Source organism: Pleurodeles waltl, chromosome 12 (genome assembly GCF_031143425.1).
Source record: "Pleurodeles waltl isolate 20211129_DDA chromosome 12, aPleWal1.hap1.20221129, whole genome shotgun sequence".
Classification (NCBI taxonomy): Eukaryota; Metazoa; Chordata; class Amphibia; order Caudata; family Salamandridae; genus Pleurodeles; species Pleurodeles waltl.
The window spans coordinates 696,973,253-697,001,103 of record NC_090451.1 but is presented as its reverse complement, the minus strand read 5'-3'; the positions used below and the strand labels follow the sequence as shown (position 1 = coordinate 697,001,103).

At 45.4% G+C, this 27,851-nt stretch overlaps 1 protein-coding gene across 3 annotated transcripts in view; it reads right to left on the bottom strand.

The window, feature by feature from the left end:
- FXR2 (FMR1 autosomal homolog 2) overlaps positions 1 to 27,533 on the bottom strand; it is a 175,100-nt gene extending 147,567 nt beyond the window's left edge. The window contains exon 1 of one of the 3 annotated variants that reach the window (XM_069215596.1): positions 27,110 to 27,533. In XM_069215596.1, coding sequence (XP_069071697.1) covers positions 27,110 to 27,160 — 51 coding nt within the window. In that variant the 5' untranslated portion in view covers positions 27,161 to 27,533. The remainder of the gene's footprint in view (positions 1 to 27,109) is intronic. The other 2 variants (XM_069215594.1, XM_069215595.1) reach the window with 2 other exon arrangements.
- Positions 27,534 to 27,851: the final 318 nt, after the last annotated feature.

Below are 27,851 nucleotides of genomic sequence, written 5' to 3'. Positions count from 1 at the left end.
ACAGGCCATGTCATCCTGGCCTGCACACTATTTGTTAACAGGATACATTGAAACCTTTAAAATACTCCCTTTAAACCATTACCAATTTCACAATGTATGTTGTATGCATTTTGTCAGTATTTTTACTAACAAAACAATTGTGTTAAAAGGAAGACGTTTTCCTCCCACCCCATGAGCATCAAAGACTTTATTAAATCTATTCTCAATGTTATATTACTACAAGCTTGTAGTACGAGGGTGGATCGATTAACTGTGTGATGTAGTACACACTCATAAGGACTGTATCATACTAATGCAACACCCACAACTAAATTAACTCATTAACTTCATTATGTTTTACTCTAACAATAATGCCAATGTTCAAAATATCGTTCACATTATTCAGTGACTCTCCTAAAGACCTATGATAAACCGAACAGAGCCATGGTGCTCTCCCCTGGTCGTACACCACATGTGATGAAGGAAAATAGATTCTTGAAAGAAGGTCACTATGCCACACAGTTTGGCTACAGAGCCAGATCCACACAAATGCACAGATGGAGACTGATGTATTAATCGCATTCCTGATACCCAGCATCAGTAAGGTAACCAATAATTGCCAAAAGGCTGATTAACTGGTTGCAGTTTGGGAAAACTTGTAGAGGACTAAGGGAGGCTTTATTTTAACCTAATAGCATTCAGCTGTCTGCGGGGCTGATTTAAAGATAATAAAAATCTTTATAACTAATTAAAACAACTTCTATATTTTCATGCCGTAAGTAAATCTAACTGATGTCAAGTCAACAGCCTTAAACGAAAGCCTTAAAAGATTACCAAACTGAATTCCTTAAAAAAAAATTTTTTATAAAAAGCTAATATAGTGGCATCCCATCAGAAAAAAACAACAAGTTACTGGATTGAGAACTGATGACTTAACAGTACAGCTACAGAAAAATGGTTCAGCCCACCATTAATCTGTTTTTATTTCATGGAATTTATGGAGATGTTTTTTGAGACATGTGGTCACCTTATGTTAACTTCAAAGCGCTAAGGTGAAAACATGTACAGGGTCAGAAGTAGCTGATTAAGAGTCCAGCAGTCAGGTGAACATTCTTTGAGGACGGGCTGAAGAGAGAAGGCTTCAGACAAGTGGTGACCTGATAAGTATGTTGTTGGTCCATTTTAGCTTTGCCTGGGTACAGGAGTTTAGCTTATCTTCGGTTTGTAGGCCTGTGCTCTTTTACCTGGATAACATGCTCTGTTTTTATTATTCGTTTTTATTCATTTTAGCACTGCTTGCATTTTAGAAGATTTTTTTTTATTTCATGATCAGTTGCCATGCAGTGAAAGCGTCATTATCAGTCATTTAATTATTAGATTGTCATCAAGTTCTTTTGCTTAACATTAGACAAGAACAGAATGTGAACCTGTCAAGCGTTTGTTATGAATTGCCAATACAAGTTTGCGCACACAATGTAACGTTTAGGTACATACCCACATCAGGTTGTGTGCACAGACAATAACATGTGCCCTATAAAAACACCTTGAGAGATTAAGACCATTAGAGGGGGTTCCACCCAGGATATTCCAGCTATCCTGCATGTCACTTTGCAGCAGACCTCAGCCTTTGTGTCTCAACGGAGACAGACCTGGGGCCAGCCTTGTCCTAAAATAACTGGGACTGGGGCGCTTCTCATGGACATGGCATGGGCAGATTAGGTTTATCACACCTTGGTCTCTTTAGGGTAGAATATACGTTTTAGGGTGGAATTTGCATATTCCTGTTTATTGCAATATGTTGAGGATGTTCATATTTACATCGCTTATTTTTACAATCCTCGATTTTGTTATTCATCATTACCCATAATCCTTTTAGCTCTTGCTTTTTATCACCGTTTGTAGTCTTGTCAATAATTGTATTGAAAACTAGTGTGTGTGTGTGTACTTATTCCACTGAGATTCCCCCGAGAGGCTTTCAGTCAATGAGCTAGGCTATCAGAAATCAGCTTTACTATTTGGGTTTTGGTAAGGTTCTGCTAGAGAACCTCAAGGATTGGATCGACGGTTGCTAACTGGTGTAGAAGTGACTGTCGCCTACAAGCAGAGGTGCTGCTGCCCCTAATGAAGCAGTCTCGTCGAGATACGAGAGTCCTTACAACAATTACTGTTTTAAGGAGTTTCCTGAATCTTAGGTATTGTGGCTCAGATTTGAGTATGGTTTAAGAACGTTCACAAAAAGGTCCCAAACACCCATTATTACCTTAATCATTCACAACAAAGTGTAAGTAAAACTGTTGGTCTAAACCATGACAAAGGACAATTGTGCAATCCAATGTTTTAATCTGGGGTGAACATGAAAAGTAAACATGCATGATGTAGTTGGAAAACCTATATTTAAAACTCATTTGAGGTACAAAATACATATGTGACTGGTTAGAAATGCAATGCATTAATGTAGAGATGGGAAACATTACAAATCTGATAGTGGGTTATCTGTATGAAGATGTTGGCAAATTCACCTGAACAATGAGCACCTAACAGAAAGCTCAACACCAAAAATGTACCTAACATGAGGAGGAGAGAGGTATACATTGGGCTAAAAAAACTTAAGCCATCTGATTACCATTGTGTCAGAAAATATACTTCACATACAAATCCATTTTAAACACAATAGCACTTTTACTGACCCACCTTGTCAGGGACCTTTAATAAAGAATGAGTTCACTGTAAATCCCAAACCCTGATTTATTTGGGTCATGCTCAAATTTAGCACCCTCCAGTTATTAATTCTTCTGGACAACAAAGTGAGAGCAAAAGGAAAGGTCAGTCAATAACAATGAAACGTAGGCAAAACATGGATAGCTTTACCCCGTACATTCTTGTGATTGCTTGTTTTTTTGTTCTAATCACTAAATGGGTGTGGACAGTGAAGTATTCTACGGGGTGTGGACTAAAAAAAACAAAATCTACTTTGCCAAGGGTCTACATGCTTCAGAAATCTACTTATGCTGTAAAGAAAGAAAAAAAAAAACTACTCCCATTTGGTGTCGTGTAACAATGTGACAAATATGGCATTTTCATTACATCAGAGCTATGATACAAAGGTGTGGAATTCCTATAGCCCGATGCCCAGGACATATTGTTTGGAGTCAAGGAAAACAAGTTTTCGTATGTATTTTGTTCTTGGGGCACACGTTTGAAAAGTTGAACATTATGAGGCTACATGCAGTCCTCCCAGAAAGCTGTTTGATTAGATAAAAATGTTTGCAGAAGCTTGTAAGCAAAATTGATGAGTCTATGCTTTTAAAGTAAAATGTTCGAAAACAAATTACTGTGGAATTTAAGGTACTATTTCTTTGAAGATTCATGTAGCAAAATGTGGTGATGCATGCTAGTATTTCCGAAAAAATATTCATAGTGGAAAATTACTGTAAACATTTTCAACCAGATTATGGGGGAAGTTAACATTAACAGGCACTGGCAAAGCCAGCCTATCTGACATTGGTTGTCAGTCTTTTGTCAATGTGTCTCTTGTTCTGACATGGCTTTTGTAACACTTAATTTTTGTGGGAGCTGCAAGCCCTGACCATTGTAACAAACATTGGCAAAAACAAAATAAAATGTTGGTCTTAAAAAGCACACAATGCCACAGGAGGTCCTGGCACTGAACAAAACTACTTTGTGTGCCAACATGTTCCTTGTGAAAGAGCAGAATGCTATCACTCACGGTAAAGTCAGCTGATAGATGGACGGAGAAATTGAATTTTACTAAACACAAAATGTCTTGGTTAATGCCAGACCTAATTGGAGGCCAATTCTTAAAGAAAGTAACAATAGTATACGTCTTTTCAATAGCGGCTTTCATGGATTCACAAGAATTTACATAAGTAGACCAGGAAATGGTACCCCTAGAAAACATTAGAGAACTGTATTTTAGCACAAGCAAATATGCATGTTTAGATTTGCTCATGCGAAAATCTACTGAGCGTTAACAAGTTCACTTGACCTCTAATCACTGTGTTCCCAACCCTGGAAGAACTTCTACTTCTGCCATTGTCGGGAGTAAATTTCTACCCTTTTTCAGTATGGGAATAGATTAGGGAAGAGCTGATGAAAATCCTTAAAAAAGATGCAAGTTAGTCGGTTTGCACAGTCTCAAAGGCATTCCAGCCCTGGAACTACTGCTTACTACTTCCTCCAGCCCCGTAGGAAGACCTGTAGATCTGTGGAAAGGTGGCAAAATAAGGAAATTGCTACAGTAGGGCTTGAACTTTCTAGTATTTAACCCCCTACTATAGTATTAGCGCTGGCATAATCACAGAGGTTATCAGAGCTCTTACATAATGAGATAGCTGCCATAATTTGTTGCTGCTCTACATGGCACCAAAGGGACAAGCAGATTTAAGAAGCAAACTGTCCCGTAAACAAATACATATTTTATTAAATTCCACACCCCGATAATAGCTTTGCTGGTTATGCCCAGGTTCATAATAGGTCAAGGTTTAGATTCTTTCAAGAATCTAATCATACAGATTTCCCATTAAAGAGTGCTGTGAACATACCAGAAATCTACTTAGCTCACATCTTCAAATATTCATGGTCTGTGCATATACAGAGGGTGTTTTTATGATTGGGCTCTGTTCAGGCTAGCTCTCTTATCAAAGCAGAGCTCCAAACATGTTATCACTTATTAAACAAAAGTTCTTCATACAGGAGAATTCAGGATATATCATCACTTTTTTTTTTACTTTTAGTTTCTGAAGAAGGCTCTTGTAATTTGCTCTGGGAAGTGTATTTTTAAGCATTCGTACTGTTAATTTTTTTTTTTTTTACTGTAAATATATTCAGATTCTACTAGCCATCCAGCACCTAGGTTACTGACAGGGAACCAAGGTGATCATCCCATGTCCGACTTCTTCCATTCAGTCATACTGCATAATTCTATGTCAGGACCGGAGGAGAGGATTATGCCATACTTTCTTCACTTTATTTAAGCAGCAGCCAAGAAATATGGACAACAAGACTACCGTTCCCAAGAACACTAGGGATCAGGAAGTAAAAACGAAAGTATCCATTAACGAGGAACAGCACCACAAGAACCAATCAACACACGTGAGTCCCAATCTTAGTCCGTCTTCACTGTGAGCAAATCCTCTTTCTTCGCTGCTCGCGGCCGAGAAAAATACCGTTTTATCTCTCACTCACATTTTTTGGCTATACAGTTATTTGTGTACTGACATTTATCTTTCGTTCTGCTTTTTTTTTTTTTTTCTAAAACAGAGTTTCTCTCTTCAATCGCAGGAGCACTTTTCCTCGCTCCTTCGCGAGTAATTGTTTGGTGCAACTTGCTATTGCGCATCGGCTCCGCTGGGGGCGTTTTGACAGCGAACGCGCTCGAGCTCAAGCACTCAGCTTCGAATGTTCTCCTCAGTTGGGAGTCTGGGTCTTGCCTTTTCTGGGTTCTGTAATATTCCTACTTATTTAAAACCCTGACGCCCTGTATTTTCAGGGGTTGTATTTCATTCCAGCATTTTGTGCTGTGATTTTTCTGGGAAATTCAAATTGTGCTCTTTCTACAGAGCATCGCCGCTCTCTTTTAATTAAGGTGGACCCAAAGTTAGGAGACCTGGCAGATTCTGAAGCAGGACCTGTTGCTCAGGGTGGTCTTTTTGGAGAGCCAATCATCAAATACCTTGGGAAATTCGTGAACAGTTTCACATCCCTAGACAAGGCTCAGTCTTCAAATTAAAAACGTCGTACTCTCAAAACTCCTTCAGAAGACAGGGGCCCAGGTCAGGACGACCTCAAGATCAAACCCGATTTGCCAATTTCTACCCAACCAGAGGACAGAGTGTCAGGAACAGAGGTGTCTCCACTCACGCTTATTCAAGTGAGAGTTCTTCCTTCATCTCTGTTAAAAGTAGGAGGCCGTCTGATGAATTTTATCCAGGCTTGGGAATCACTCACAGCAGATGCATGGGTTTTGCAAACAGTCACAGGTTTTCACATAGAGTTTCATGAAAGTCCCATTCAGATTGCTCCACCTCGACCCACTCAATTTTCTTCTCAAGATCTCACTTTGGTGGACGCAGGAGTACAAGCTTTGTTGGAAAAGGAAGCTATCTGTCCAACATGCCCTCATCCTCGTGGCTTTCATAAGCAACATCTTCTTGGTCGACAAAGCAAACGGCAGTCAATGGCCTGTCATAAACCTTTGCGACTTCCAACAATTGGCTTGTCTATCGTCATTTGAAAATGGATGGAATTCACCTCCTTCGCAACGTTTTACACCCTCTGGATTGGTTCGCTCGTTTAGATTTAAAAGACGCCTACCTTACCTTACCATTCCAATTTTTCCTCCTCACAGGCGTTTTCTGCAGTTCGTTTGGCGTCAACAAACTTACGAATTTACCACACTTCAGTTCGGTCTTTCCTAAACCCGTTGGTGTTTCATCAAGGTTCTCAAACCAGTGGTGGAACATCTCAGAGCTCAGGGTATTCGTCTAATCGTCTATTTAGGACGCCATTCTGGTCTTCGCCCAATGCGCTCCGAAGTCGACTCTTTGTTTGCAAATCACTATCAATCTTTTGCAACATTTAGGTTTTGTTGTAAACGAATCCAAATCTTTTCTAGTCCCTTCTCAAAAAGCAGTGTTTCTATTGTTTGTGATAGACTCAGTCTTAGCCCCTTTGAGCCTTCCATCTCTGAAGATTAAAAAAATTTGCCACAAGCTTCGACGATCCTTTACCAGGCATCGGATTTCTCTTCGTCAAATTGCCAGTTTGATAAGCCTTCTTTCTTCTTACATCTAGGCGATTTTTCATGGCCCCCTCCATTATCGCACCCTCCAACGTCTCAAAGCGTCTCATCTTCGCAAGGGTTATTCTTACGCTCACATGATTTCTCTTTCAGAGGAAGCTCGGGAGGAAATTCATTGGTGGCTCTCCCATATGGAGGCCTGGAACGACAGAGCAATTATCGGATCAGCACCAGATCTCAGAGTCAGACGCCAGCAGATCAGGCTGGGGGGGTCGTTGGAGATATTTTTCCACAGGCGGATTCTGGTCCACGGAAGAACAGAATTTACACATCAATTGTCTGGAACTCTTAGCTGGCTCGTTTGCAGTCAAGTGCGGGGCCAAGGACTCTATACAGTCTTGTATCCTCCTCAAGTTGGACAATATTTCCACCGTCCGTTACATCAATCATCTGGGCGGGACCCGTTCCAAGATACTGTCAGACCTTGCGACCAGTTTCTGGCAATACTGCCTATATCATCAGATCTCTGTCACAGCGGAGTATCTCCCGGGCCGTTTCAATCAGACAGCGGATTTTCATTCCACACATTTATGGGACTCCAGTCTCTTGAAACTCCATTCCGATGTTTTTTCCAACCTCAACAACCGTTGGGGTCCGTTTTCAGTAGATTTTTTTGCTTCTGGATTAGACCATCAACTTCCCAAATTTTACAGCTGGCGGCTGGACCTGTTAGCAGCCACCACAGATGCTTTTCTACAGAATTGGACTCCGGAGAACTGTTACGCTTTTCCTCTTTTCACAATGATCACTCGCACTTCCGATAAAATTTGTCGCCAGCAGGCCAACATAGTCCTGATCACTCCTATATGGAGGTCTCAAGTTTGGTTTCCAGTTCTTCTGGAACTTTCCTGGGATTTTCCAATCCAACTCCTCCCGTTTCCCTCGATCCTCACCAATCCGGATCATATGCCTCACCATTAAGTTCTGCAAGGTTCTCTCTCTCTAATGGTGTGGCGTCTTTCAGGGGACAATGGTCGATCCCAGGCCTTTCGGGCCAAGCTCAGGACCTCTTGTTTAAGACCTGGGCTCCCAGCACATCCAAATTGGCTTGGTCTAACTGATGTTTCGCTAGAAGGTCGCTCCACCCATCTGCCACGCAGCCCCCTGTGGGTTGAACCTCCGTTGCCGCTTGACTACTCGCTCCCTTTTTTCTGTACCCCTGCGCTTGGCTTCTGTTCCACTTCGTTTTTTCATTCTGTGCCCCTGTGTTTTGCTTTCTGTACCCCTGTGCTCTGTTGTCCCTCTACCGCCGTTTTTTCCCCGGGTTTTCCCCTGGGTTTTTCCCCGGGTTTTTCCCTTGCTGCTGAGCCCCTGCTGCCCCGCCCCCTTCACTCCCATTGGCCGCCCCGCCTCCACCTCCCAGCTGCTCCTCCCTCTGCCCTCATATGGAGGCCGCGAAGCGGGCGCGCCTAAGGCAAGCCAGTCTGCGCCCGGACCGCACCCAGCACCAGAATCCCTGGAACCCGCACCCCCCACAACGCCAGACTGCACTACAACGCAAGCACCCTCCAAGCACTCAACACCAGACGGGACCACCCCTGCTACCGGCCCAACCCGAAACGCACCCAGGGGCCTTTCACCTGCCAGAACTGCAGATTCACCAGCATCCAACCCTCCACACCACCAGCCAGAGAACCCAACCACCTCCGCTGTATCCTCCTCATCACCCGCTCCGCTCGCAAGCATGCCATCAAACTTTGGGACCTCCTAGACTCCACCGCCCCGGACGTCGCCTTCCTGACGGAGACCTGGCTGAACGCCACCTCAGCACCAGACATCGCCATAGCCATCCCACAGGGCTACAAGATCTCCCGCAGAGACCGCACCAACGGAGTGGGAGGAGGAATCGCCATCATCCACAAAGACTCCATCAAAATCTCAACGAACACCGATGACACCCTCACCACCGCCGAGCACATGCACTTCCAGATCCACACTGAACCCAATACCACCCTCAGAGGAACTCTCATCTACAGACCTCCCGGACCCCGCCCACAGTTCAGTGACACCATCGCTCACCTCATCAACACCCAAGCCCTCGCTTCCACGGACTACATCCTCCTCGGGGACCTGAACTTCCACCTTGAGAACAACAACGCCGCCAACTCCACCGCCCTGATCGACAACCTCGGACTCAAACAGCTTGTAACGACACCCACTCACGCCGCTCGACACACGCTTGACCCCATCTTCTCCACAAGCCCCCACGTCTCCTTCAACCACACCACCGAACCACACTGGACCGACCACAGATGCGTCCACTTCACCTTCAGAAAACCCACCACACACTACCGCACCCAACAGCTACCACGCCGCTGCTGGGGCAAGGTCACCGAGGACCAACTGACTACTGCCCTCGCCCTGAGACCACCCACCGACCCAGACAACGCCGCGACCAACCTCACACAGTGGATCAACGACTGCGCCAACACCCTCGCCCCTCTCAAGACCTTTACAACCAACCACACCAACAAGAAAGCCGTCTGGTTCACCGAGGACCTCCGGATCTCCAAGCACACCTGTCGGGAGCTGGAGAAGAAATGGCTCCACGACCGAACACCAGACAACCACACAGCCCTCAAGAGCGCCACCCGCAGACATCACCAACTCATCAGGACCGCCAAGAAGACCGCCTAGACAACAACGCACACAACACCAAAGAGCTCTTCAGCATTGTGAAAGAACTCTCCAACCCCAGCTCCATCACCAACGACATCCCGCCATCTCAAGACCTGTGCGACTCCCTGGCCACCTTCTTCCACCGCAAGATCACTGACATCCACGACAGCTTCAACCCCGACCCCCCGCACCCACCACCGAGTCCCCCACCCCTGCGACTACCACTCGCACCAGTCGCCTGACCGTCTGGTCCAGCGTCAGCGACGAAGACACCATCAAAACCATGAAATCCATCCACTCAGAATCCCCCATCGGACCCCTGCCCTCACCACGTCTTCAACAAAGCCAGCGCAGCCATTGCGCCCCACCTCCGGAAAACAATCAACTGTTCCTTCGAGACAGCAACCTTCCCAGAAAGCTGGAAGCACGCCAAGATCAACGCCCTTCTGAAGAAGCCCAAGGTGGACCCCAAGGACCTCAAGAACTTCCGGCCCATCTCCCTGCTCCCTTTCCCGGCAAAAGTGACCGAGAAGATTGTCATCAAACAGCTGATCCGCTACCTCGAAGTCAACAACATCCTGGACCCTTCCCAATCCGGTTTTCGCAGTAACCAAAGCACCGAGACCACCCTCATCGCCGCCACTGACGACATCCGGACCCTGATGGACAAAGGAGAAACAGCCGCCCTCATCCTCCTGGACCTATCAGCAGCCTTAGGGTGCGGTGGCAGACCGTGTCAATCAGCACGCTTCCATGACGCCGGTATCCAAGAGAAGGCCCTGCCTGGACCACATCCTTCCTCTCCGGCAGAAACCAGACCGTCCGCCTCCCACCCTTCCGCTCCAAAACCACTGAGATCTGCGGCGTCCCACAGGGATCCTCCCTCAGCCCGACACTGTTCAATATCTACATGGCCTCCCTCGCCCACGTCGCACAACAACACAACCTCAACATCATCTCCTACGCCGACGACACCCAGCTGATCATATCCCTCACCGAAGATCCCTACACCGCCAAAGATAACCTCCACCGAGGAATGAAGGCCGTAGCCGACTGGATGAAGGACAGCAGACTGAAGCTGAACTCAGACAAGACGGAGGTCCTCATTCTCGGACCCACCCCATCAGTCTGGGACGACTCTTAGTGGCCCACGTCACTAGGCACAGCCCCGGAACCCACGGACCACGCACGCAACCTGGGGGTCATCCTCGACTCCACTCTCTCCATGACCAGGCAAGTCAAGGCCGTCTCCGCGTCCTGCTTCAACACCCTCCGTACGCTCCGCAGGATCTCCAAATGGATCCCCCTCTACACGAGAAAAACCGTTACCCAGGCCCTCATCACCAACAGACTCGACTATGGGAACACCCTCTACTCAGGAACTACAAACAAGGTAGACGACTCCAGAACGCCTCAGCCAGACTCATCCTCGATGTCCCCCCTCCCCCCCCCCCGCAGCCACATCACACTCAACCTGAGAGGCCTGCACTGGCTCCCCGTCAACAAAAGGATCACCTTCAAGCTCCTGATCCACGCACACAAAAAACTGCACAACACTGGACCCACCTACCTCAACAACCGACTCAGCTTCCACACCCCCACCCGAAGCCTCCGCTCAGCCAACCTCGCCCTCGCCACAGTCCCCCGCATCGGAAAAACCACCGCCGGCGGCAGATCCTTCTCCTACCTCGCCAAGACCTGGAACACTCTCCCCACCATCCTACGACAGACCCAGGACCTGATGGCCTTCAGAAGACTCCTCAAGACCTGGCTCTTTGACCAGTAGCACCCCCCCCCAGCGCCTTGAGACCCTTGCGGGTATGTAGCGCACTTTACAAATGCAGTGATTGATTGAGAATCTCTATGCCATTGAGAGTGTGAGTGTGAGAGAGTGTGTGTATGTATGTATGTATGTATATATATATATATATATATATATATATATATATATATATATATATATATATATATAAATAAAACATTTTTTTAGCCAGTCAGGCTTTAGAGGGCTTAGCGCTTTCAGATCCGCCATCTCAGCTGGACATTCTCCTTTGAACAGGTCTCCATCAGGAGAACACCCTCTGGTGCATCGCCTCCTTCGGGGCATTAGGCTTTCTCTTCCTCCAGAACCTCGTTATTTTTCCCTTTGGGGTGTCAATCATGTTTTGACCCCATTTTTGTCTTGGAGCCATAACAGTTGCTTATCCAGGAAAGAGCTCTCAGCGAAGCAGGCGATGCACCTCTGTTTAATTTCCTGTAGGCGGGTTTCTGATGTCTGAGCTTTGGATATATCTGCTAGAACGTTTTCTCAATTAAGTGTTACTTTCATGGTAAGAAGAAGAATGAAGTCTAATACAAATGTGATTTCCTATCCTGATTTCCCAGATTCTCCTAACCTTTGTGTTGTTCAATGTCACAAAGCATATGAAGACATGGTTTCTGAACTTCGCCCTCCTGGCGAAAGTCAGCTTCTCATTGCCTTAGGAAGCCTCACAAGGCTGTCTCTTCTCCTACCATTGCACGTTGAGTTATGCAGGAAGCCAGAATTGATCTCTCTATGTTTGGAGCACATTCCACTCAAGGAGCCATGGCCTCCAAAGCGCTCACTTTAGGTGCTCGCCTAGAGGATATCATGAATGCTGCAGATTGGTCTTGGACGCTACTTTTAAAAGGTTTTATTTTAAACCAGTTCTTGACATGGTTCACCTCGTAGTGGACAAGTTTTGAACCAGCATAATCCTCGCCTCCAGTCTGGACATAATATGAAAAATTTCCTAGCTATCGTAACGGAAAGTTTCAATTCTATTAAGGACACAAAGGCAATTCTTGCGTGAATCAAAATGTTTTTGGCAGGGCCACATGAATTAAGCGGCAGAGGACCAACGCAAGCAACACAGTTGATTAACTTGAGTGGGAGAAAAGGGCAAATTATGGGTCATGATGAGGCAGATTTTGTGATCTTATTACTTTACTATTATGCCATTTGTACGTCTGCTAACAATGTCTACAAAATGAGATCAGATAATTCATACCAATTTAACACTCAAATGCAGCAATAAGCTACTGAAAGATGACCAGCCAACTTTTGTGCAAAGCCTTCAAGGGGGCAGGAACCTAAATCGCTATATATATATGTACGTTTTGAGCCGTTTCAGCAAGAAACATTTTTAGTTAAATTCTGCAGCAGATGATGTGGCAATTATATAATTAAGCAAAAAAAAAAAAAATTCACAGAAGTCTCAGAATCACATAATTCCAATGGCCCTGGTTATGGACTATATACCCATGGGAGTTTGGATCACAGACACAAAAGTTATTTGTCTACTCATCTAAGTATTTACTTGCACTTCATGTAAGCAAATCACTTACAAGGGCTTGAAGTAGACATGAAGAAGTCATTCAAGGGCAAGAATGCTCCGAGTTTGTGCATGCACACAAACTTACATGATTAAATGTATACACCAACTCCTACCGGAGAAAACGCCACAAATGTACTCCCGACAGGGAAGTAAGACTTCTACCGTGGGAGGTCAGGGGGTGGCAAGGAGATAAAATGTTCTCTCTGGAACACAAAGAATAAGCATTTTTGCAAGGTAATTTGCACTTGCTAGGAACATTTCTGCATGAGCAATTATTTACACATGCTAAAATAGTTTGGAACTGTTACAGGTTTCCTGACCCTCCACTGTAAACTCTGGTGAATTCCTAAAAGTTGTAAATCTACACCAATGCAAGGTCAAAGAACGGTAGACACAATTTGTGACCTTTCTATTTTTAATAAAATGGGGTGCGTATGTTTTTTTTTATACGCTGCCTTTATTGGTTTTACACGGAATCCCATTATTATTTAAAATGCTTACCTAAATGATGCTTTGGAGTAAGGGTATTTGAAGACATTAAAAATGCATTATACAGTAACTGTCTGTGTTACCTTCATCTGTTCTTTTTTTTTTTTTTTTGCTTTACAAATGTGTTTTGGGGGTAAATTTGTTTTTAATCCAAACAAACAGAATGGCAGATTAATAAAACTGCCTGCAACCTATCTCCTTTTTTCAAGTTGCTAAATCTTTTAGGGTACATTGTTCACTCTGGAAAAAAAAAAAATCATATTACACACGTGTGTATTTGCATATCATAAAGGAGTATTCTGGGAGCACTATGACCAGACACAAGTTGTCAAACTGAAAAGCCCCAATCAGGGCGAAACTAGTTTTGGGTAGCTTGTGTTCCCATTCAGGGAGGACCTGGCCTAGCAGATCAGGCCGGAGTGTTCCTACTGGAGCAGAGTCAGTAGTGATTTACAAGTGCCTGGATCCACACTGAGGTGGCATTTGTGCAAAACAAAAGGCGAAAATTCAAGAATTCCATCCATCACTTTTGTGTGTACCTAAATATACTATGAATAAAAGAAACATGCAGGGTTGTTGTCCTTGCACCAACTTCCATCACCCCCTCAGAGGACAGTGACTGAATGCATGATGACAACTACTTCCCTCCCCAACTCCCCAAACAAAATTGAATTTTATTTTGTCAGTAGAAAGGTTAAATATCAAATAATAAAGGATGACCAGTATCCTGGTCATCCTTGTAAGCCTTAAAAAGAACTCTCGTCTCAACTAAGGAAGGATGGTGCATAATGTGGAGGGGTGAGGGAGCAATTTCTGGAATCTGATAACATCCTACACAAGAGCAGGGATGCCTGCAATAATCAAAGAAGATCTTGGAAAATTATTATGAAATCAGTGAGGGGTGAGAAGAACCAGCTACTGAATTACCCAGTATATGAAGAGACAACTGATCCTATCAGAGGCAAGACTCCCGGGACCCAAGTGCCACATAGACAACTAACCTGAAACTTAGTGCCATGAGCATTCATTAACTGAACATAAAAGAAACTGCTGTGGTATTACTCAGAAGAGGTGGCATTCAAGCAGTATGAGCTTCCATGGCTCAGTAAAAAAAAAAAAAATAAGCATTTACAATGCAATAGGTCTCACATTTGCTTCAATTAGAGCTATTGGCATTGTAAGTTCATAACTGGACTTTTCTTGCCACATAAATTGGTCAACCCTGCCTCATAATTTCATCTTACTCCTGCCATATAATTCCAGTGGCCTTACATAACTAAAGCCCTTCCATTTACTTTCTTCCTCTATCTGCATCCAAACATGAAAATGTTTCCATTTAGCATCCTAATTTAAATCTGCCATGCTAATTCCAATAAAATATCACTTTCACCACCCCACCATCAGATTTGCTGGCTTGCTAACACAATTCCCCCCAAAAAGACAGAACATGGCCACAGGGGAGAAATAAACTAGAAGGGTCACCCAAACATACTGAGTGATCAAACAGTCATAGTGTATTAAGGATGTTAAGTTGGTCTGAATCATGGTCATAACTGTAATAAGGAGAGATTATTAAAACATACACAATTATCATATAAACCTTTAGCAGAAATAAACTTTAGGCATTAGACTGTAATGCTCAAAAAAGCCCCTGGGGACACCAAAGCATTATGAGGCAAGTTTTATGTTCACTGCAATGCTCAGAACATCCCCTAGAGCAGTGGTTTCCAACCTGCAAAGCCTCTTCAGGGCGTCCGCGACTGCTTAGAAAATGAAACAATATTAACAGATTAGGTCCCCAGCTTTCAGTAATAACTTAGTGGGGGGTCCCCAGACTCCAATAATGAGTCAGTGGGGGTCCCCGGGTTCCAGTAATCATAAAGTGGGGGTCCACAGATGTCAAAAGGTTAGAATCACTGCCCTGGAGGACACTGCAATAAAAATAGCATTTGGAAGAAACAGGGTCATGTTACCATACAGTCAGCTCTTAGAGAGCATAAGCACATGAAAAAAGAATGGGAGAAAGTAATGCAGTGTAACATTCACAACTTAGAGATGGTGTAGACAGAAAGAGCACATTGTGGTCAATGTTTTGAAGGTGGTCCCGTTGCCCTAGGACCGCCACAGGCTGAGTTATGAACAAAAATGCTTTGTAAAAGTAATGCATTGCAAAGAATTATGGGGCGGTTTCCGTGCCACGAATGTTTTAGAAGGTTGTTATCACTGTAATGCTCAGAACAGCCGCTAGATGACACCACAATGAAAATAGCATTTGTAAGAAACATGGTCAAGTAACTATGTAGTTTGCCCCTAGATGGCATAACCATGCAAAAAGATAATGGCAATAAATAATGGAGTGTAACCATATATTTAGCCCCAAGAGGGCATAGCACATTGTACATTTTCAGGGGTAGCAGGCCTGTAGCAATTATTATATTATATTATAAACAAGGCCCTTAAAACACAAGCTAGTCCCAGCTGTAAAACAAAAGTTCCAGCAATGAGACCGCTTAAGACACTGGATAGTGGGAGGTTATTTTGGTTTCCCCACTAACCTAGAGTGGGACCCAAAGATAACCTAGACAGAAAGAGCATGTCGCGGTGAATGTTTGGTAGGTGGTCCCATTGTCCTAGGACCACCACATGCGGAGTTCTGAGCAAAAGTGTTTTGTAAAGGTGATGTCCTCCAAAGTATTATGGGGCGAGTTTCCCAAATGCAGTGAATATTGTAGGATCAGCTCTCCCACTGTGCCACAAGAGCTGCTTTCGCTTTTAGGATTTCTGTTTTACGTGAAGCATTTACCAATTGCAAGTGTTTTAAGGAGAGAGACACAAGAAATGACTGATTAGGTAACTGTGAACAATGTGACAAACGGTCCAATACCACTGATGAAGTTCACGCTGTTGTGCCTGTTCTCGCTGTGAGCACAGTAGCTGCCATAAAGAACGAAGGGGAGACAAAAAAAAAAAGTTTGCCCACGCTGAAGTATATCAGCAATCGTGCAATAATCCATGCAACAGGGGCAGTAGTTTGCAAGGCATGACAAACGTAAAGAATTGACCAAATAAAATCAAGTGAGTTTTGAAAGACAATTAGAGGAACGAATTTAAGTTATGGGCATGAGATGGCCGTGGTTAAAAGCCCACAATATTTACAATAGGTCAAAGAGCTTGTGTGCTTGACCTAAAAGAAAGAAAAGGAATCTGAAAAGCCATTTACCCAACTACGCAAAACAGTGGGCGGCGGCTGACGTGTTGTGGCCTTAGTAAAGCCACCTTCCACACTACATGTGTGACACATACAACCATGGTCTGCCAAAAGATAAATCTTCCCATCGTAAAATTAAGCTCAATCCCGAATTGCTGCATTGACCAGACACTTGGGTGATCTCGATGGGACTCTAGGTGACAGGCTCTTCTGCCGTGCCTCAGGCAGCCGACCAAGGCCTTCAAGGGAGATGGAGATCCTTGGAAGCACATCTCGCATGCCCTCATCCCAGCTCTACAGCAGAGTCAGGACTATTTTAGGCGCCGTTTAGAGCCATGCCCACAAGGTGCAGCTGGCTTATATGACAAACTGCAACTCTGCTGATGGACAGGGGCACCTGCTGCTCAAGCCAGAGAGCCGGCTAGTCACTTGCCACACTCAGACATTTTGCTAAGTTAACCGGCAATGGGCAGCTATTTTTCGCTTATTACATTCTTTCCACTTGCCAAATAAAAAGCAAGCGCAGATGGACCAAATAACCCGCTCTTGTGCCCTTAAAATAACGGCCTCAAGTCCCTCAACTATCTGCGGTAGACCGGCGCTACGGTGAGCACTAATCGTAAACATTTGACAATAGAGGCATCTGGTCATGAAGGTAACCTTATAAAATACTTGACAAATAACCGCGCTTTTCCTAGAACACACAGTCGGGCCCAGGAAACAAAAGTCCCTGTCCATGCAGCTGAAAGCCACCTATAACTTTCCCTGACGTGTGCCCCTGCGAGCGTGGACGCTGGCACTCCCTTCTGCACTGGGGGAAGAGGTCAGCAGCAACTGAAAGCTCGAGGGAGTCATGTGCTGCTTCACAGTTTCAAAAGGTGTCTGTGCATTGAACCAGCGTGACAAGCATCCTAATGTACTCCTCACAACAGCACCAGACTTGGGAGGATAGTGCGAGGTCAGTCAAATGTGGCCGAATATTTTAGAGGATACGGTTTATAGACGCCTGCTAAAAATACCAGGTTCTTGAAGGAGATAAGGCGAGCACTAGACAATCGGGGGGAGTGATGGGGGTCTGTATACAGACGGAGGAAGGACAATCTATCATAAAACTGAGCTGTGTCGGGCATGGCTGCCAGACCCTGGGACAGTCTGCACATTCGGACTCGGTACTCAAGCCCCGAGGCTTTAGTGCCCCCACACTGGTCAGCATGTCACTTGTCGCCGCTGTACGAATCCGAGCAGGCTGCAGAGCTCACTCTCCTCACTCCTACCAGCCTGCAGTCTCGACACCTGCTCCTCTGGGCTCCGTTTCTGGAGGACTTCCATGACCTGCTCACACAGGCGCTAACAATAGCACTGGAGTGCTATGCGCGCAGTAGTACTCGACAGTGTGCCAAAGCACTCAGGTCAAATCCCTAAGTGATCTGAAAAGGACTGGCCCAACGGCTCAATTGTTGCACGCAGGCCCTTCTACCAAGGGGTTTACAGCCGAATCACCACAACCCCAAAAGATGCTGCAAACTGCAAGAATATACCCGTTTTTAAATGGGGGAAGCTTAACTACTCCTTAAGCCGGTGCAGCCGACTAATGAGGAAGATGTTACAGGCCTGCGACTACTGGACATTACTAATTTAAACTGTCCACTGGGTGCAAAGACAACCACCAAACTCATTTACGCTGGCACTGAACACAGCAACTACCTGTGGCACTTACAGAAAATATATACTATAAACACTAGAATCTAACAATAGATGTCATGGTGCTTCCCAAGATACTTCAAAAGACAAAGCTGGAGCATCTTTATGAATCAAAAGATTAAAAAATATATAATAAAATTTAACCACACTCATGTCCGGACTGAACGTCTATTCCAAAATGTAATTTAGGTTTCACTACTTAGAGCTTGAAAGACATAGCATAACTGTAAGAAATGTCTTTGGTAGAGAAGACATACCATGTTGAGGTATGCAAAGAAAGACATAATCCTCATACGTCTAAGAGCTCAAGGACCATGAGTTGCTAGTGTTCAAGCAGGTGGGGTTTAGGCCTAGCTTAGGAACAGATGCAAAGAAACAACAGAAGAGGGTTTGAATGCAGAACAAATCAAACATTTACCTCCAGTCACAGATCTGGGAGTAATCCATCAGTTTTTTTTGCTTGCCATGCTATTCCTGTTTGGACCCAACGTTATGCAAATCAGCCTTTACTCTGTTCCCCAGTCCAGCCCGAACTGCCAGGCCACGTCCTCCCTGGACCAGAAACAAGCATCCTGGGACCGGTTTCAGGATATCACCCTTCATCAGCCAGGCTATCTTGAATCTGGTAGCACAGCGATCACGGGGCCAAGTCACCAATCTGGGTTTAATCCATCAGTTTTTAGAGACAGAATCGGCACCAGTTGCCACCAGCAATGAGTTCAGGTGGAGCCCGTATGAATACCTGCCACATGCTTCTTTGTGCTGAATCCATCAGCTGCATTCAATATGCTTAAGCATCCCATCCGGGATCAGCAAGGAGACGTGAATATATATGTGGGGCGGTCAAACAATGGTTGACAGCTTTCCTATCTGACAGATTCCAATTTGTAACGTTCCCCCATTCCGGTCAAAGTCTTTTCAGACTGGGATTGAGTCCTGTGGGCACCTCCCCCTGTGATTTTTTTTGACACCCAATTCCCCTGCTAAACTGTGCCTTAAAAGCCCTTTATTCAAGTTAAATGGAATGCTGACGACACACAAGTTATGCTGAGATTCAACCAACTTGTAGGTGAAGCACTAAACCATTTAAATGTTTCTCCTTCAATCTATTATTGAACAAGCTCAGCTTTTTCAAGCGTAAATTTAAGTATGAATGCTTGGCCAGATATCTCGATGGACTCAGGGCCTTCGTGGATGAAATCCCATCATTAGCCCAGTAAGGGAAAGATCCAAGCATTCAGGTTAAACAGGAAACGTAACCTAATGCATCAAATCAATTTGGTAGTATCCCCTGGCTAGCTCTTATTTCGGTAGTATCCACCACGTACTCCTACCTTTCATTCTCAAACACCACAAAGCCTGTCCTCAATGCTTTAAGTCAAAATCTGTATTATGCTCACATATGTTATCTGGGCCTCACAGTCTGTTCTGTGGATCAACTGCCAAGTTCACAGCATTTGAAAGGGTTTCACAGGCCTGCCATAGCCTCCACTGGTTGGCAATCTCCAGTCAGAATAAATTCAAGTTTGTGTCTGATGCAAAAAGCTTCATAACTGGGATCTTCCTCTTCAGACTTTCTTTACAACATAAGCTCCCAACTGTATATATACGGAGCTCATCCTCTATATTGATGGTTTCATGCTAGACAAAAAAAAAAAAACTAGTCAAAGAGGTCAGGCATTCTCTGATCACACCCTCCCCTGGAATGCCTTAGCAGGGTAAGATACAAGATCAAATGGTACCTTGCTTTTTGTAAAGCATTAAAGACCCACATTTTCTTAACAACCCGGGACAGTCAGTTTAGTGCCATGAAGCTTTTGGGCACAAGTTTGCACTGTACAAACACACATTTAAGTATTACAGCTGTGCTGAAACTCACTAAGTGGTGCACATCATCTCTAGGCCACCTCTACTTTCCAACGCTGGAAGAGGAGCAGCAACAGTTTTTATCACTGAAGGCTGCAGGACACAAGTACGCCCTGAAAATAGTTCAACAATAAATCCTACAAGCTGCTCCTGCAGAGGAGAGGAGATCGACCTGTCAGACCCAGCAGAAGGCAAGATCACCGTGCTCCTTCAAATAAAGGCAAAATGTTCCAGAAAAGTGCATTTCAAATACAGAATTATGGCACAGTGCATTACAATGGTATGTTTTTCTACTGTGAAATAAAAGATTTCTATTTCAGCAGCATAATTGAGAGGGTGAATATCAAGCATGTTTGAGCGGGTTTTATACCTTAAAAAGGAGAGTCCAGATTATTGAAAAAACAAAATAAAATACCCGGGGCTACGAATTGAACAATGAAATGGTACTTCTCCTAAGTTCCAAAAAGAGGACTGTATTGACTAGCGAATACACTACTCGACCTGTAGATTATCCTACAGAGCAAAACTTATAGCTTTGCAAGTTTTAAAAAAGTTGATGAGATCAATCGGAAAAAAATACAAAGCCTAAAACAAAAATATAATTTTGGTGACAAAAAGCACAAACTGTCATAGTATCCTGTGGCATTTAAGGAAACACTGTGTGTGTTTGTGTGCTTATTGTGAAAAGGCATACTGCCATCACTATGGTTAAGTTCTAAGAAGAGAGCAACCAGGGCACTCCAAATAAGTGAGTCCAAAGTCGGGTGACTTAGTATGCAGTGTTTAATCCTCAGTGCTAGGTAGTTGAATCATAAATCAAAGATGTTTAAGTCCACATCTGAAAAAAGTAAATGGCAGGTTGCAATAACAGTCTGCCTCCTCAGAATGAACAGGCAAAGATGAGAACCAAAACAGCCAACACGTGTTTCGTCCTCTCGGACTTTTTCAAGGCTCTAGAAAAACTTTTAGAGAAGAGTAGCTAACGGTGTTCAGTTTTATATCCACATGATGAATTAACTCAAATGAGGAGAGGTAAACCAAAGAAATTTTTATTTATAAAAGAATCCAAGGTAATGGATCCGCGTTCCTTCCAAGTCAAGGCCAGGTATTCCTTATGTGTAATAACTTCAAAACCTCAAGAAGCATGACCCCAAGTCTGGGACATGTAAACAAAAAAAGAGGTCTAAATAGACCCTGCCTGTATCTCCCCGAAGAGTCCGGGAAGTAAAAGAAAGACGGCGTATGTACTTGCCACGCAGCGTCTGATAGCGCTGCCGTGTTTCCACTATGGTTAAGTTAGCCAATATCCGAACCCGGTACCCCACTGCCCTAGGCTGTATGTTTTTACAGTGTAGAAGAAAAATGTGAACAACAATAATGAACCAACAGATGAAAGGAGGTGGCTGAAATCCCTGACAAGCATATTACACATAAAATTTTAGAAAATCAAAAGATCTTGGCTAACGCCACAACTAATAAAAATTGACTTCAGACACTATCTGCGATCTCATATTAACGATGCATTATTGGAATATAAATATTTTGATACGCAGTAGGACACTGTTAAAGTATAAAAATAAAAAAAATCACAGAGGAGCTGGTGAACGATGTAGATCTCCCTAGGGCTCTTACTCACATTGTACACAGCCTCTCAGTTCTGAAGAAAAGACAGCTCTAGCCAGGTCGGTATTTGGTGTATGACGTCCTACTCACAGCTGCGAGAAATAAGATATGGCTGACAGTTTACAAGAAGGACCAACGCATCCTTCACTTCATTCACTACATTGTTGGCTTACCACAAATATCAAATGAGGCAACACACCATACGCTGTAAGAGGAAAACAGGGCAAGGTTCCACAACACCTTCTCCGCAGGTTGCCTGGCTGACTAGTGTAGACTTAACAGGTGCCTCCTGAAAAAGGCAGTTTGAAAAGATGGATGGTGTTGCAATGGCACTGTCCAAGCAAGGCAGAGAAAGGGCTTGCCATGACTAAACTAAAAACCGGCTGTGTCTCAAGTCCAATTTTGGTTCCTCATCACCAGGGCACTGGGTGAGTTCACCACTGTAAAGCTGGACACAATCACTGCAAACAAATGTGTGGTGTAACATGGATTCAAGTTACCCCAAGCAGCACCGAACTGATGCAAGTATTAGTAACCATCTATCTTACTTGCCTGTATCTCCCCTCCGTAACTGCAGACCATATGATGGGCTGGGGCATTGGTACTCACTCGCCTGAGCCGAGCAAACAACCTTCTCAGTACACAGCTTACACAAGACTTTAAAAACGCTGCTATACGTTTACTCTACTTTTTAAAAAGGAGACCGTGACTTTGTACCCAAAATTAAACGTCTATGTATTTGTCATAAAACCCTCACCAAAAACGGCAGCACTGTATGCCGACGTTGCTTTCACCCGTAACCCCGAATCCCCAACAATCATTTCTTCCAAACCAACAAATATGAAATCACTCAAAAAAAATTAAGAACTGCAAAACCAGGAGAACTCCACAATCTTAGATTTTCATGGGGTGTAAATCCTCCAAAAATGCCCCTGGACTAACAGTGACAAGATATTATACAATCTGATAAACGCGTATGCATCTTGACTTGATCACAGTATGTTCACCTAAAGTAAATAGAAGCACCGCCACACATCAACTGTTAAAAACAGTTGTAATGCAGAAGTGCTTGAGAGCAGACATGCAGATGAGACATCACAGGGATGTGGAATTCCTATCGCCCGACGCCCAGGACATCTTGTTTGGGGTCAAGGGCAACAAGTTTTTATGTTTACTTTGTCCTTGGGACAAGTAGGCCCAACCCCCTGCAGCACAAACCCTTTGGCTGACTGTTTACAGAGAGTTGAACTCTCTGCAGTTGAGGTAATGTGTTTCCAAAGGATAATGCTGTTCGAACTTGTATTTATGGTTCATTATTTGAAAGCCTTCATTATTAGGGTGCGTGCTGTAAATAAATGTTTTAAGGTCACACTTCACTACTGACGTTGGTTCCAGTACAAAAAAAAAAAACGTGTACACACATGTTTGAAAAGTTTAGGCTAAGAGGCTAAGTATAATGCTCCCAGAATGCTCTCTGATTATATACAAATGAAGTGTCATTTAGTAAAATGTGTTGATGCATGCTAGTATTTCCCAAAAATATTTCTAATGGAAAATCAGTGTAACCATTTTCAACACGATTATGGGAAGCATGAAAATAAACAAACGCTGACAAAGCCAACTGATCTGACATATTTTTATAAGTCTTTTAGTTTCATCAATGCGTGTCTTGTTTTGACATAGCTTTTGTGACACTTTATTGTTGTGGGAGCTACCAGGCCCTCAACATTGTAACAAACATTGGCAAAACCCCCCCAAAAGTTTTCGAACTCTTAAAGGCCCCGCAGCCGCCCTCCAGGGGGCCCCGTCAGCACAGCACCTGCCCTGAGTGAGTCTGGAGAGGGGGCTCCTCCATGTTCTTTGCAAAGGGGCACCCTCCAGTTTCGTTACGTCACTGATTGCCACTGTAGTTCCTGACACTGAACAAAACTACTTTGTGTGGCAATATGCTTCTTGTGGAAGAGCAGAATGCGATCTCTCACAGTAAAGCCAGCCGAAAGAGAGAGAAATAGAAGTTTAATAAAAACAAAATGTCTTTGTTAACACCAGACCTAATTAGGGACCAAGACCCACATGTAGGTAGCTTTTTGCATGTCGCAAACAGCGACTTTCGCTGTTTGCGACGTGCAAAAAGCACATTGCGATGCACAAACCCAGTTTTGCGATTCAGTAACCTGGTTACCGAATCACAAAACGGGTTTGCGATTCGCAATTAGTAAGGGGTGTTCCCTTCCTAATTGCAACTCGCAGTGCAATGTAGGATTGTTTTGTGACCGCGGGCGCAAACCAATCGCAGTTTGCACCCATTTCAAATGGGTGCTAACACTTTCGCAAAAGGGAAGGGATCCCCATGGGACCCCTTTCCCATTGTGAATGTCACTGTAAACATTTTTTCAGAGCAGGCAGTGGTCCTCTGGACCACTGCCTGCTCTGAAAAAATGAAACGAAAACGTTTAATTTTTCGTTTTTGTTATGCATCTCGTTTTCCTTTAAGGAAAACGGGCTGCATTACAAAAAAAAACTGCTTTATTGAAAAGCAGTCACAGACATGTTGGTCTGCTGTCTCCAGCAGGCCACCATTCGTGAGGGGGTCGCAAATTGCGACCCACCTCATGATTATTCATGATGTGGGCATTTGCGAAGCCCTTGCGAATCACAGATGGTGTCAAGGACACCATCCTACATTCGGATTTGCGACTCGCAATTTGCAGGTCACAAATCGGAACCTACCTACTTGTGGCCCGAAATTCTTAAAGAAAGTCACAAAAGTGCACCCTTGGTATATGTCGTACCCCTATAAAATATTTGTGAACTGTATTTTAGCATGGGTAAATACGATGTGTAGATTTGCTCATGTGAAAATCTATTGAGCATTTGCAAGTTCATTTTCCCTCCAGCCACTTTCTTCCCAACCCTGGAAGAAGTTCTAATTCTGCCATTGTCAGGAGTAAATGTCCAACCTTTCTTATTATGGGAAAATATTAGAGAGAAGCTGGTAAAAATCTTTAAAACATGCAGGTTAGTAGGTTTGCAGACTCAAAGGCATTCCAGCCCTGGAACTATTGCTTACTGCTTCCTCCAGCCCCAGTATGCAGATCTGCAGAAAGGTGGCAAAATAAGGAAATTGCTACAGTAGGGATAGAAACTCCAAGTATTCAAGCCCTACTATGGTAGTAGCCCTGGCATAATCAGAGAGGCTATTAATTGCTGCCATAATTTGTCGCCACACTACATGGCACCAAAGGGACAAGTAGATCTTTTTACAGGACAAGTAGATTTGAGAAGCAACCTGTCCCCTGGACAAGTAGATATTTTAATAAATTCCACACCCCTGCATCAGATACTGGAAGAGTTGGCATAGCTTGGGCATTACACGCACTTTTCTTAAAATTCAAGTAATCCTTGCATCAACCAATCAAAAATACTCCCAACTTCTCGGAGCGATCGTTATCTCATTATCAAAATAATGGGTCCTTAAGCGCCTGAAGGTGTGCCTCTGCAATATAACTCATCCTTTAAACAACTCACTCACTCAGCTGGACCTAAATCTAGTTTGATACCTGCCTCTTACACCTCCCGGGCCAATTTACTCATTCCATATTTTTGTCGCCTGAAATCACCGATGTTCACTACGTGTTCTCATATGGCGCACCTCATATTACAAGCGTATTAACAAATGCTCCTACAAGTCCAATATTAACAGGTGAGGATATTTCAAAAGCACTAATAATCGCTCCCATGCCTAGTTCATCCTACTGTAACCTCTTCCACGTCCATCCCAAATAATCCCAGACTTTAATAATCATTAAACTCGTCATATTTTCCTTCAGTTCGCCTGTAGACTTGTATTCCTCAAAGGCCCCTTCAACATCCCACTCAGCCTAGATACCCCTTTCCCCCAAACCCCCTGTTAACACCTCTTCATCTCGCACACCCATCCGCACTTCAAACCTCACCACATGATTTGTTACCTACCAATGGGTCATCCCTCACCACATCCCCTCACACCCAACTCCTGAACAGTTGTCACGGCCACCACTGCCTCAACCCTCACATTCACCCCGACACTCACTCAGTTCAACCCTCACCAGCTCTACAATCTACCTACCCTGGCTGAAACCCTCACATTCACTCACAGCAGAGCCCTCACCACCTCCCCTCACGCCCATCATCTCTTCCACCCTCATCTACAGCCACCCCTGGCTGAAACCCTCACATTCACTCACAGCAGAGCCCTCACCACCTCCCCTCACACCCATCATCTCTTCCACCCTCATCTACAGCCACCCCTGGCTGAAACCCTCACATTCACTCACAGCAGAGCCCTCACCACCTCCCCTCACGCCCATCATCTCTTCCACCCTCATCTACAGCCACCCCTGGCTGAAACCCTCACATTCACTCACAGCAGAGCCCTCACCACCTCCCCTCACACCCATCATCTCTTCCACCCTCATCTACAGCCACCCCTGGCTGAAACCCTCACATTCACTCACAGCAGAGCCCTCACCACCTCCCCTCACACCCATCATCTCTTCCACCCTCATCTACAGCCACCCCTGGCTGAAACCCTCACATTCACTCACAGCAGAGCCCTCACCACCTCCCCTCACACCCATTATCTCTTCCACCCTCATCTACAGCCACCCCTGGCTGAAACCCTCACAGTGACTCACAGCAGAGCCCTCACCACCTCCCCTCACACCCATCATCTCTTCCACCCTCATCTACAGCCACCCCTGGCTGAAACCCTCACAGTGACTCACAGCAGAGCCCTCACCACCTCCCCTCACACCCATCATCTCTTCCACCCTCATCTACAGCCACCCCTGGCTGAAACCCTCACATTCACTCACAGCAGAGCCCTCACCACCTCCCCTCACGCCCATCATCTCTTCCACCCTCATCTACAGCCACCCCTGGCTGAAACCCTCACAGTGACTCACAGCAGAGCCCTCACCACCTCCCCTCACACCCATCATCTCTTCCACCCTCATCTACAGCCACCCCTGGCTGAAACCCTCACATTCACTCACAGCAGAGCCCTCACCACCTCCCCTCACGCCCATCATCTCTTCCACCCTCATCTACAGCCACCCCTGGCTGAAACCCTCACATTCACCCAAAGCTCTACCCTCACATAAACCATCTCTTCAGCCCTCATCTACAGCCACCCTCACATTCACCCCAGTTCACTCATCAGAGCCCCTCACACCAGCAGAGCTTGCCCACGAGCGAGAAGCAGCTCCCTCACAGCCCTCCTCACACTCGCCCATGCCCTCCAGGGCCCCGGCTCCGGGCAGCCTGCACTCGGTGCTCTCCACGTCCCGTCAGCTCCTTCCTCACCCGCGGGGCCCCTCGCAGACCCGCCCCCCGTCCTCCCTGCCCCGTCCCTCGCCCTAGGCCCCGCTCCCATCCCCTGGCCTCGGGGGGCCGGGCGCTCACCTTGTAGAAGGCCCCGTTGGAGCCTCGCACCTCCACAGCCAGGGAGTCCATGTCCCGCCGCCTCCTCCTGGGCCCCGCGCTGAGGGATCCGCCCGCCGCCGCTGAGTGATCGCGCTGCCCCGCGACTGCCTGACTGACTGACGCGGGCCGCACGGCGCACGCGCGATCCCCGGCCTCCCTCCCGCACGCGCGCGCAGGCTCGCGGGCGCACGCTGGCCACGCGCAGGCGTAAACCGCTCCGCGCTCCTCCGGCGGCCCCGGGGCCCGGCACTGCGCACGCGCGAGCCTTCCCCGAACACCTCCCTGGCGCGGGCGCGCGAGGGTTCGGGGACCGAAGCCAATGGGGAGCCTCACTGAGGCTCGCGCACCCGCCTTCAGCTGTCCCCGCTCGTCTAGCCAACCGCTAGGTCGGATCTTCTTTCTCCAGGGAGACTACAGGCGCGTTTTGCTGCCATTCATAACTTATCGACCTCTACAGTAGACAGCTGGTCCTTTGACCTGCCTACAGTCCCTTGCTAAAGATGTATAAAATTCAGTATTCATCCCGGCCACTTTCGCCTCTGTTATTGGAAACCAAAAATCCGGGTTATGATTGGATGACGAATGGAAAACGCAAGTTTTGATTGGTTGAAAGTGTATATGACCAGCCTGTTTCTTTTGTTATGCAGCAAACCCTATGCTAATTATGATTGGGGGTAGCTCCTGTCAATCATATTCGCATCTGTAGCCAGATACGGCTTAC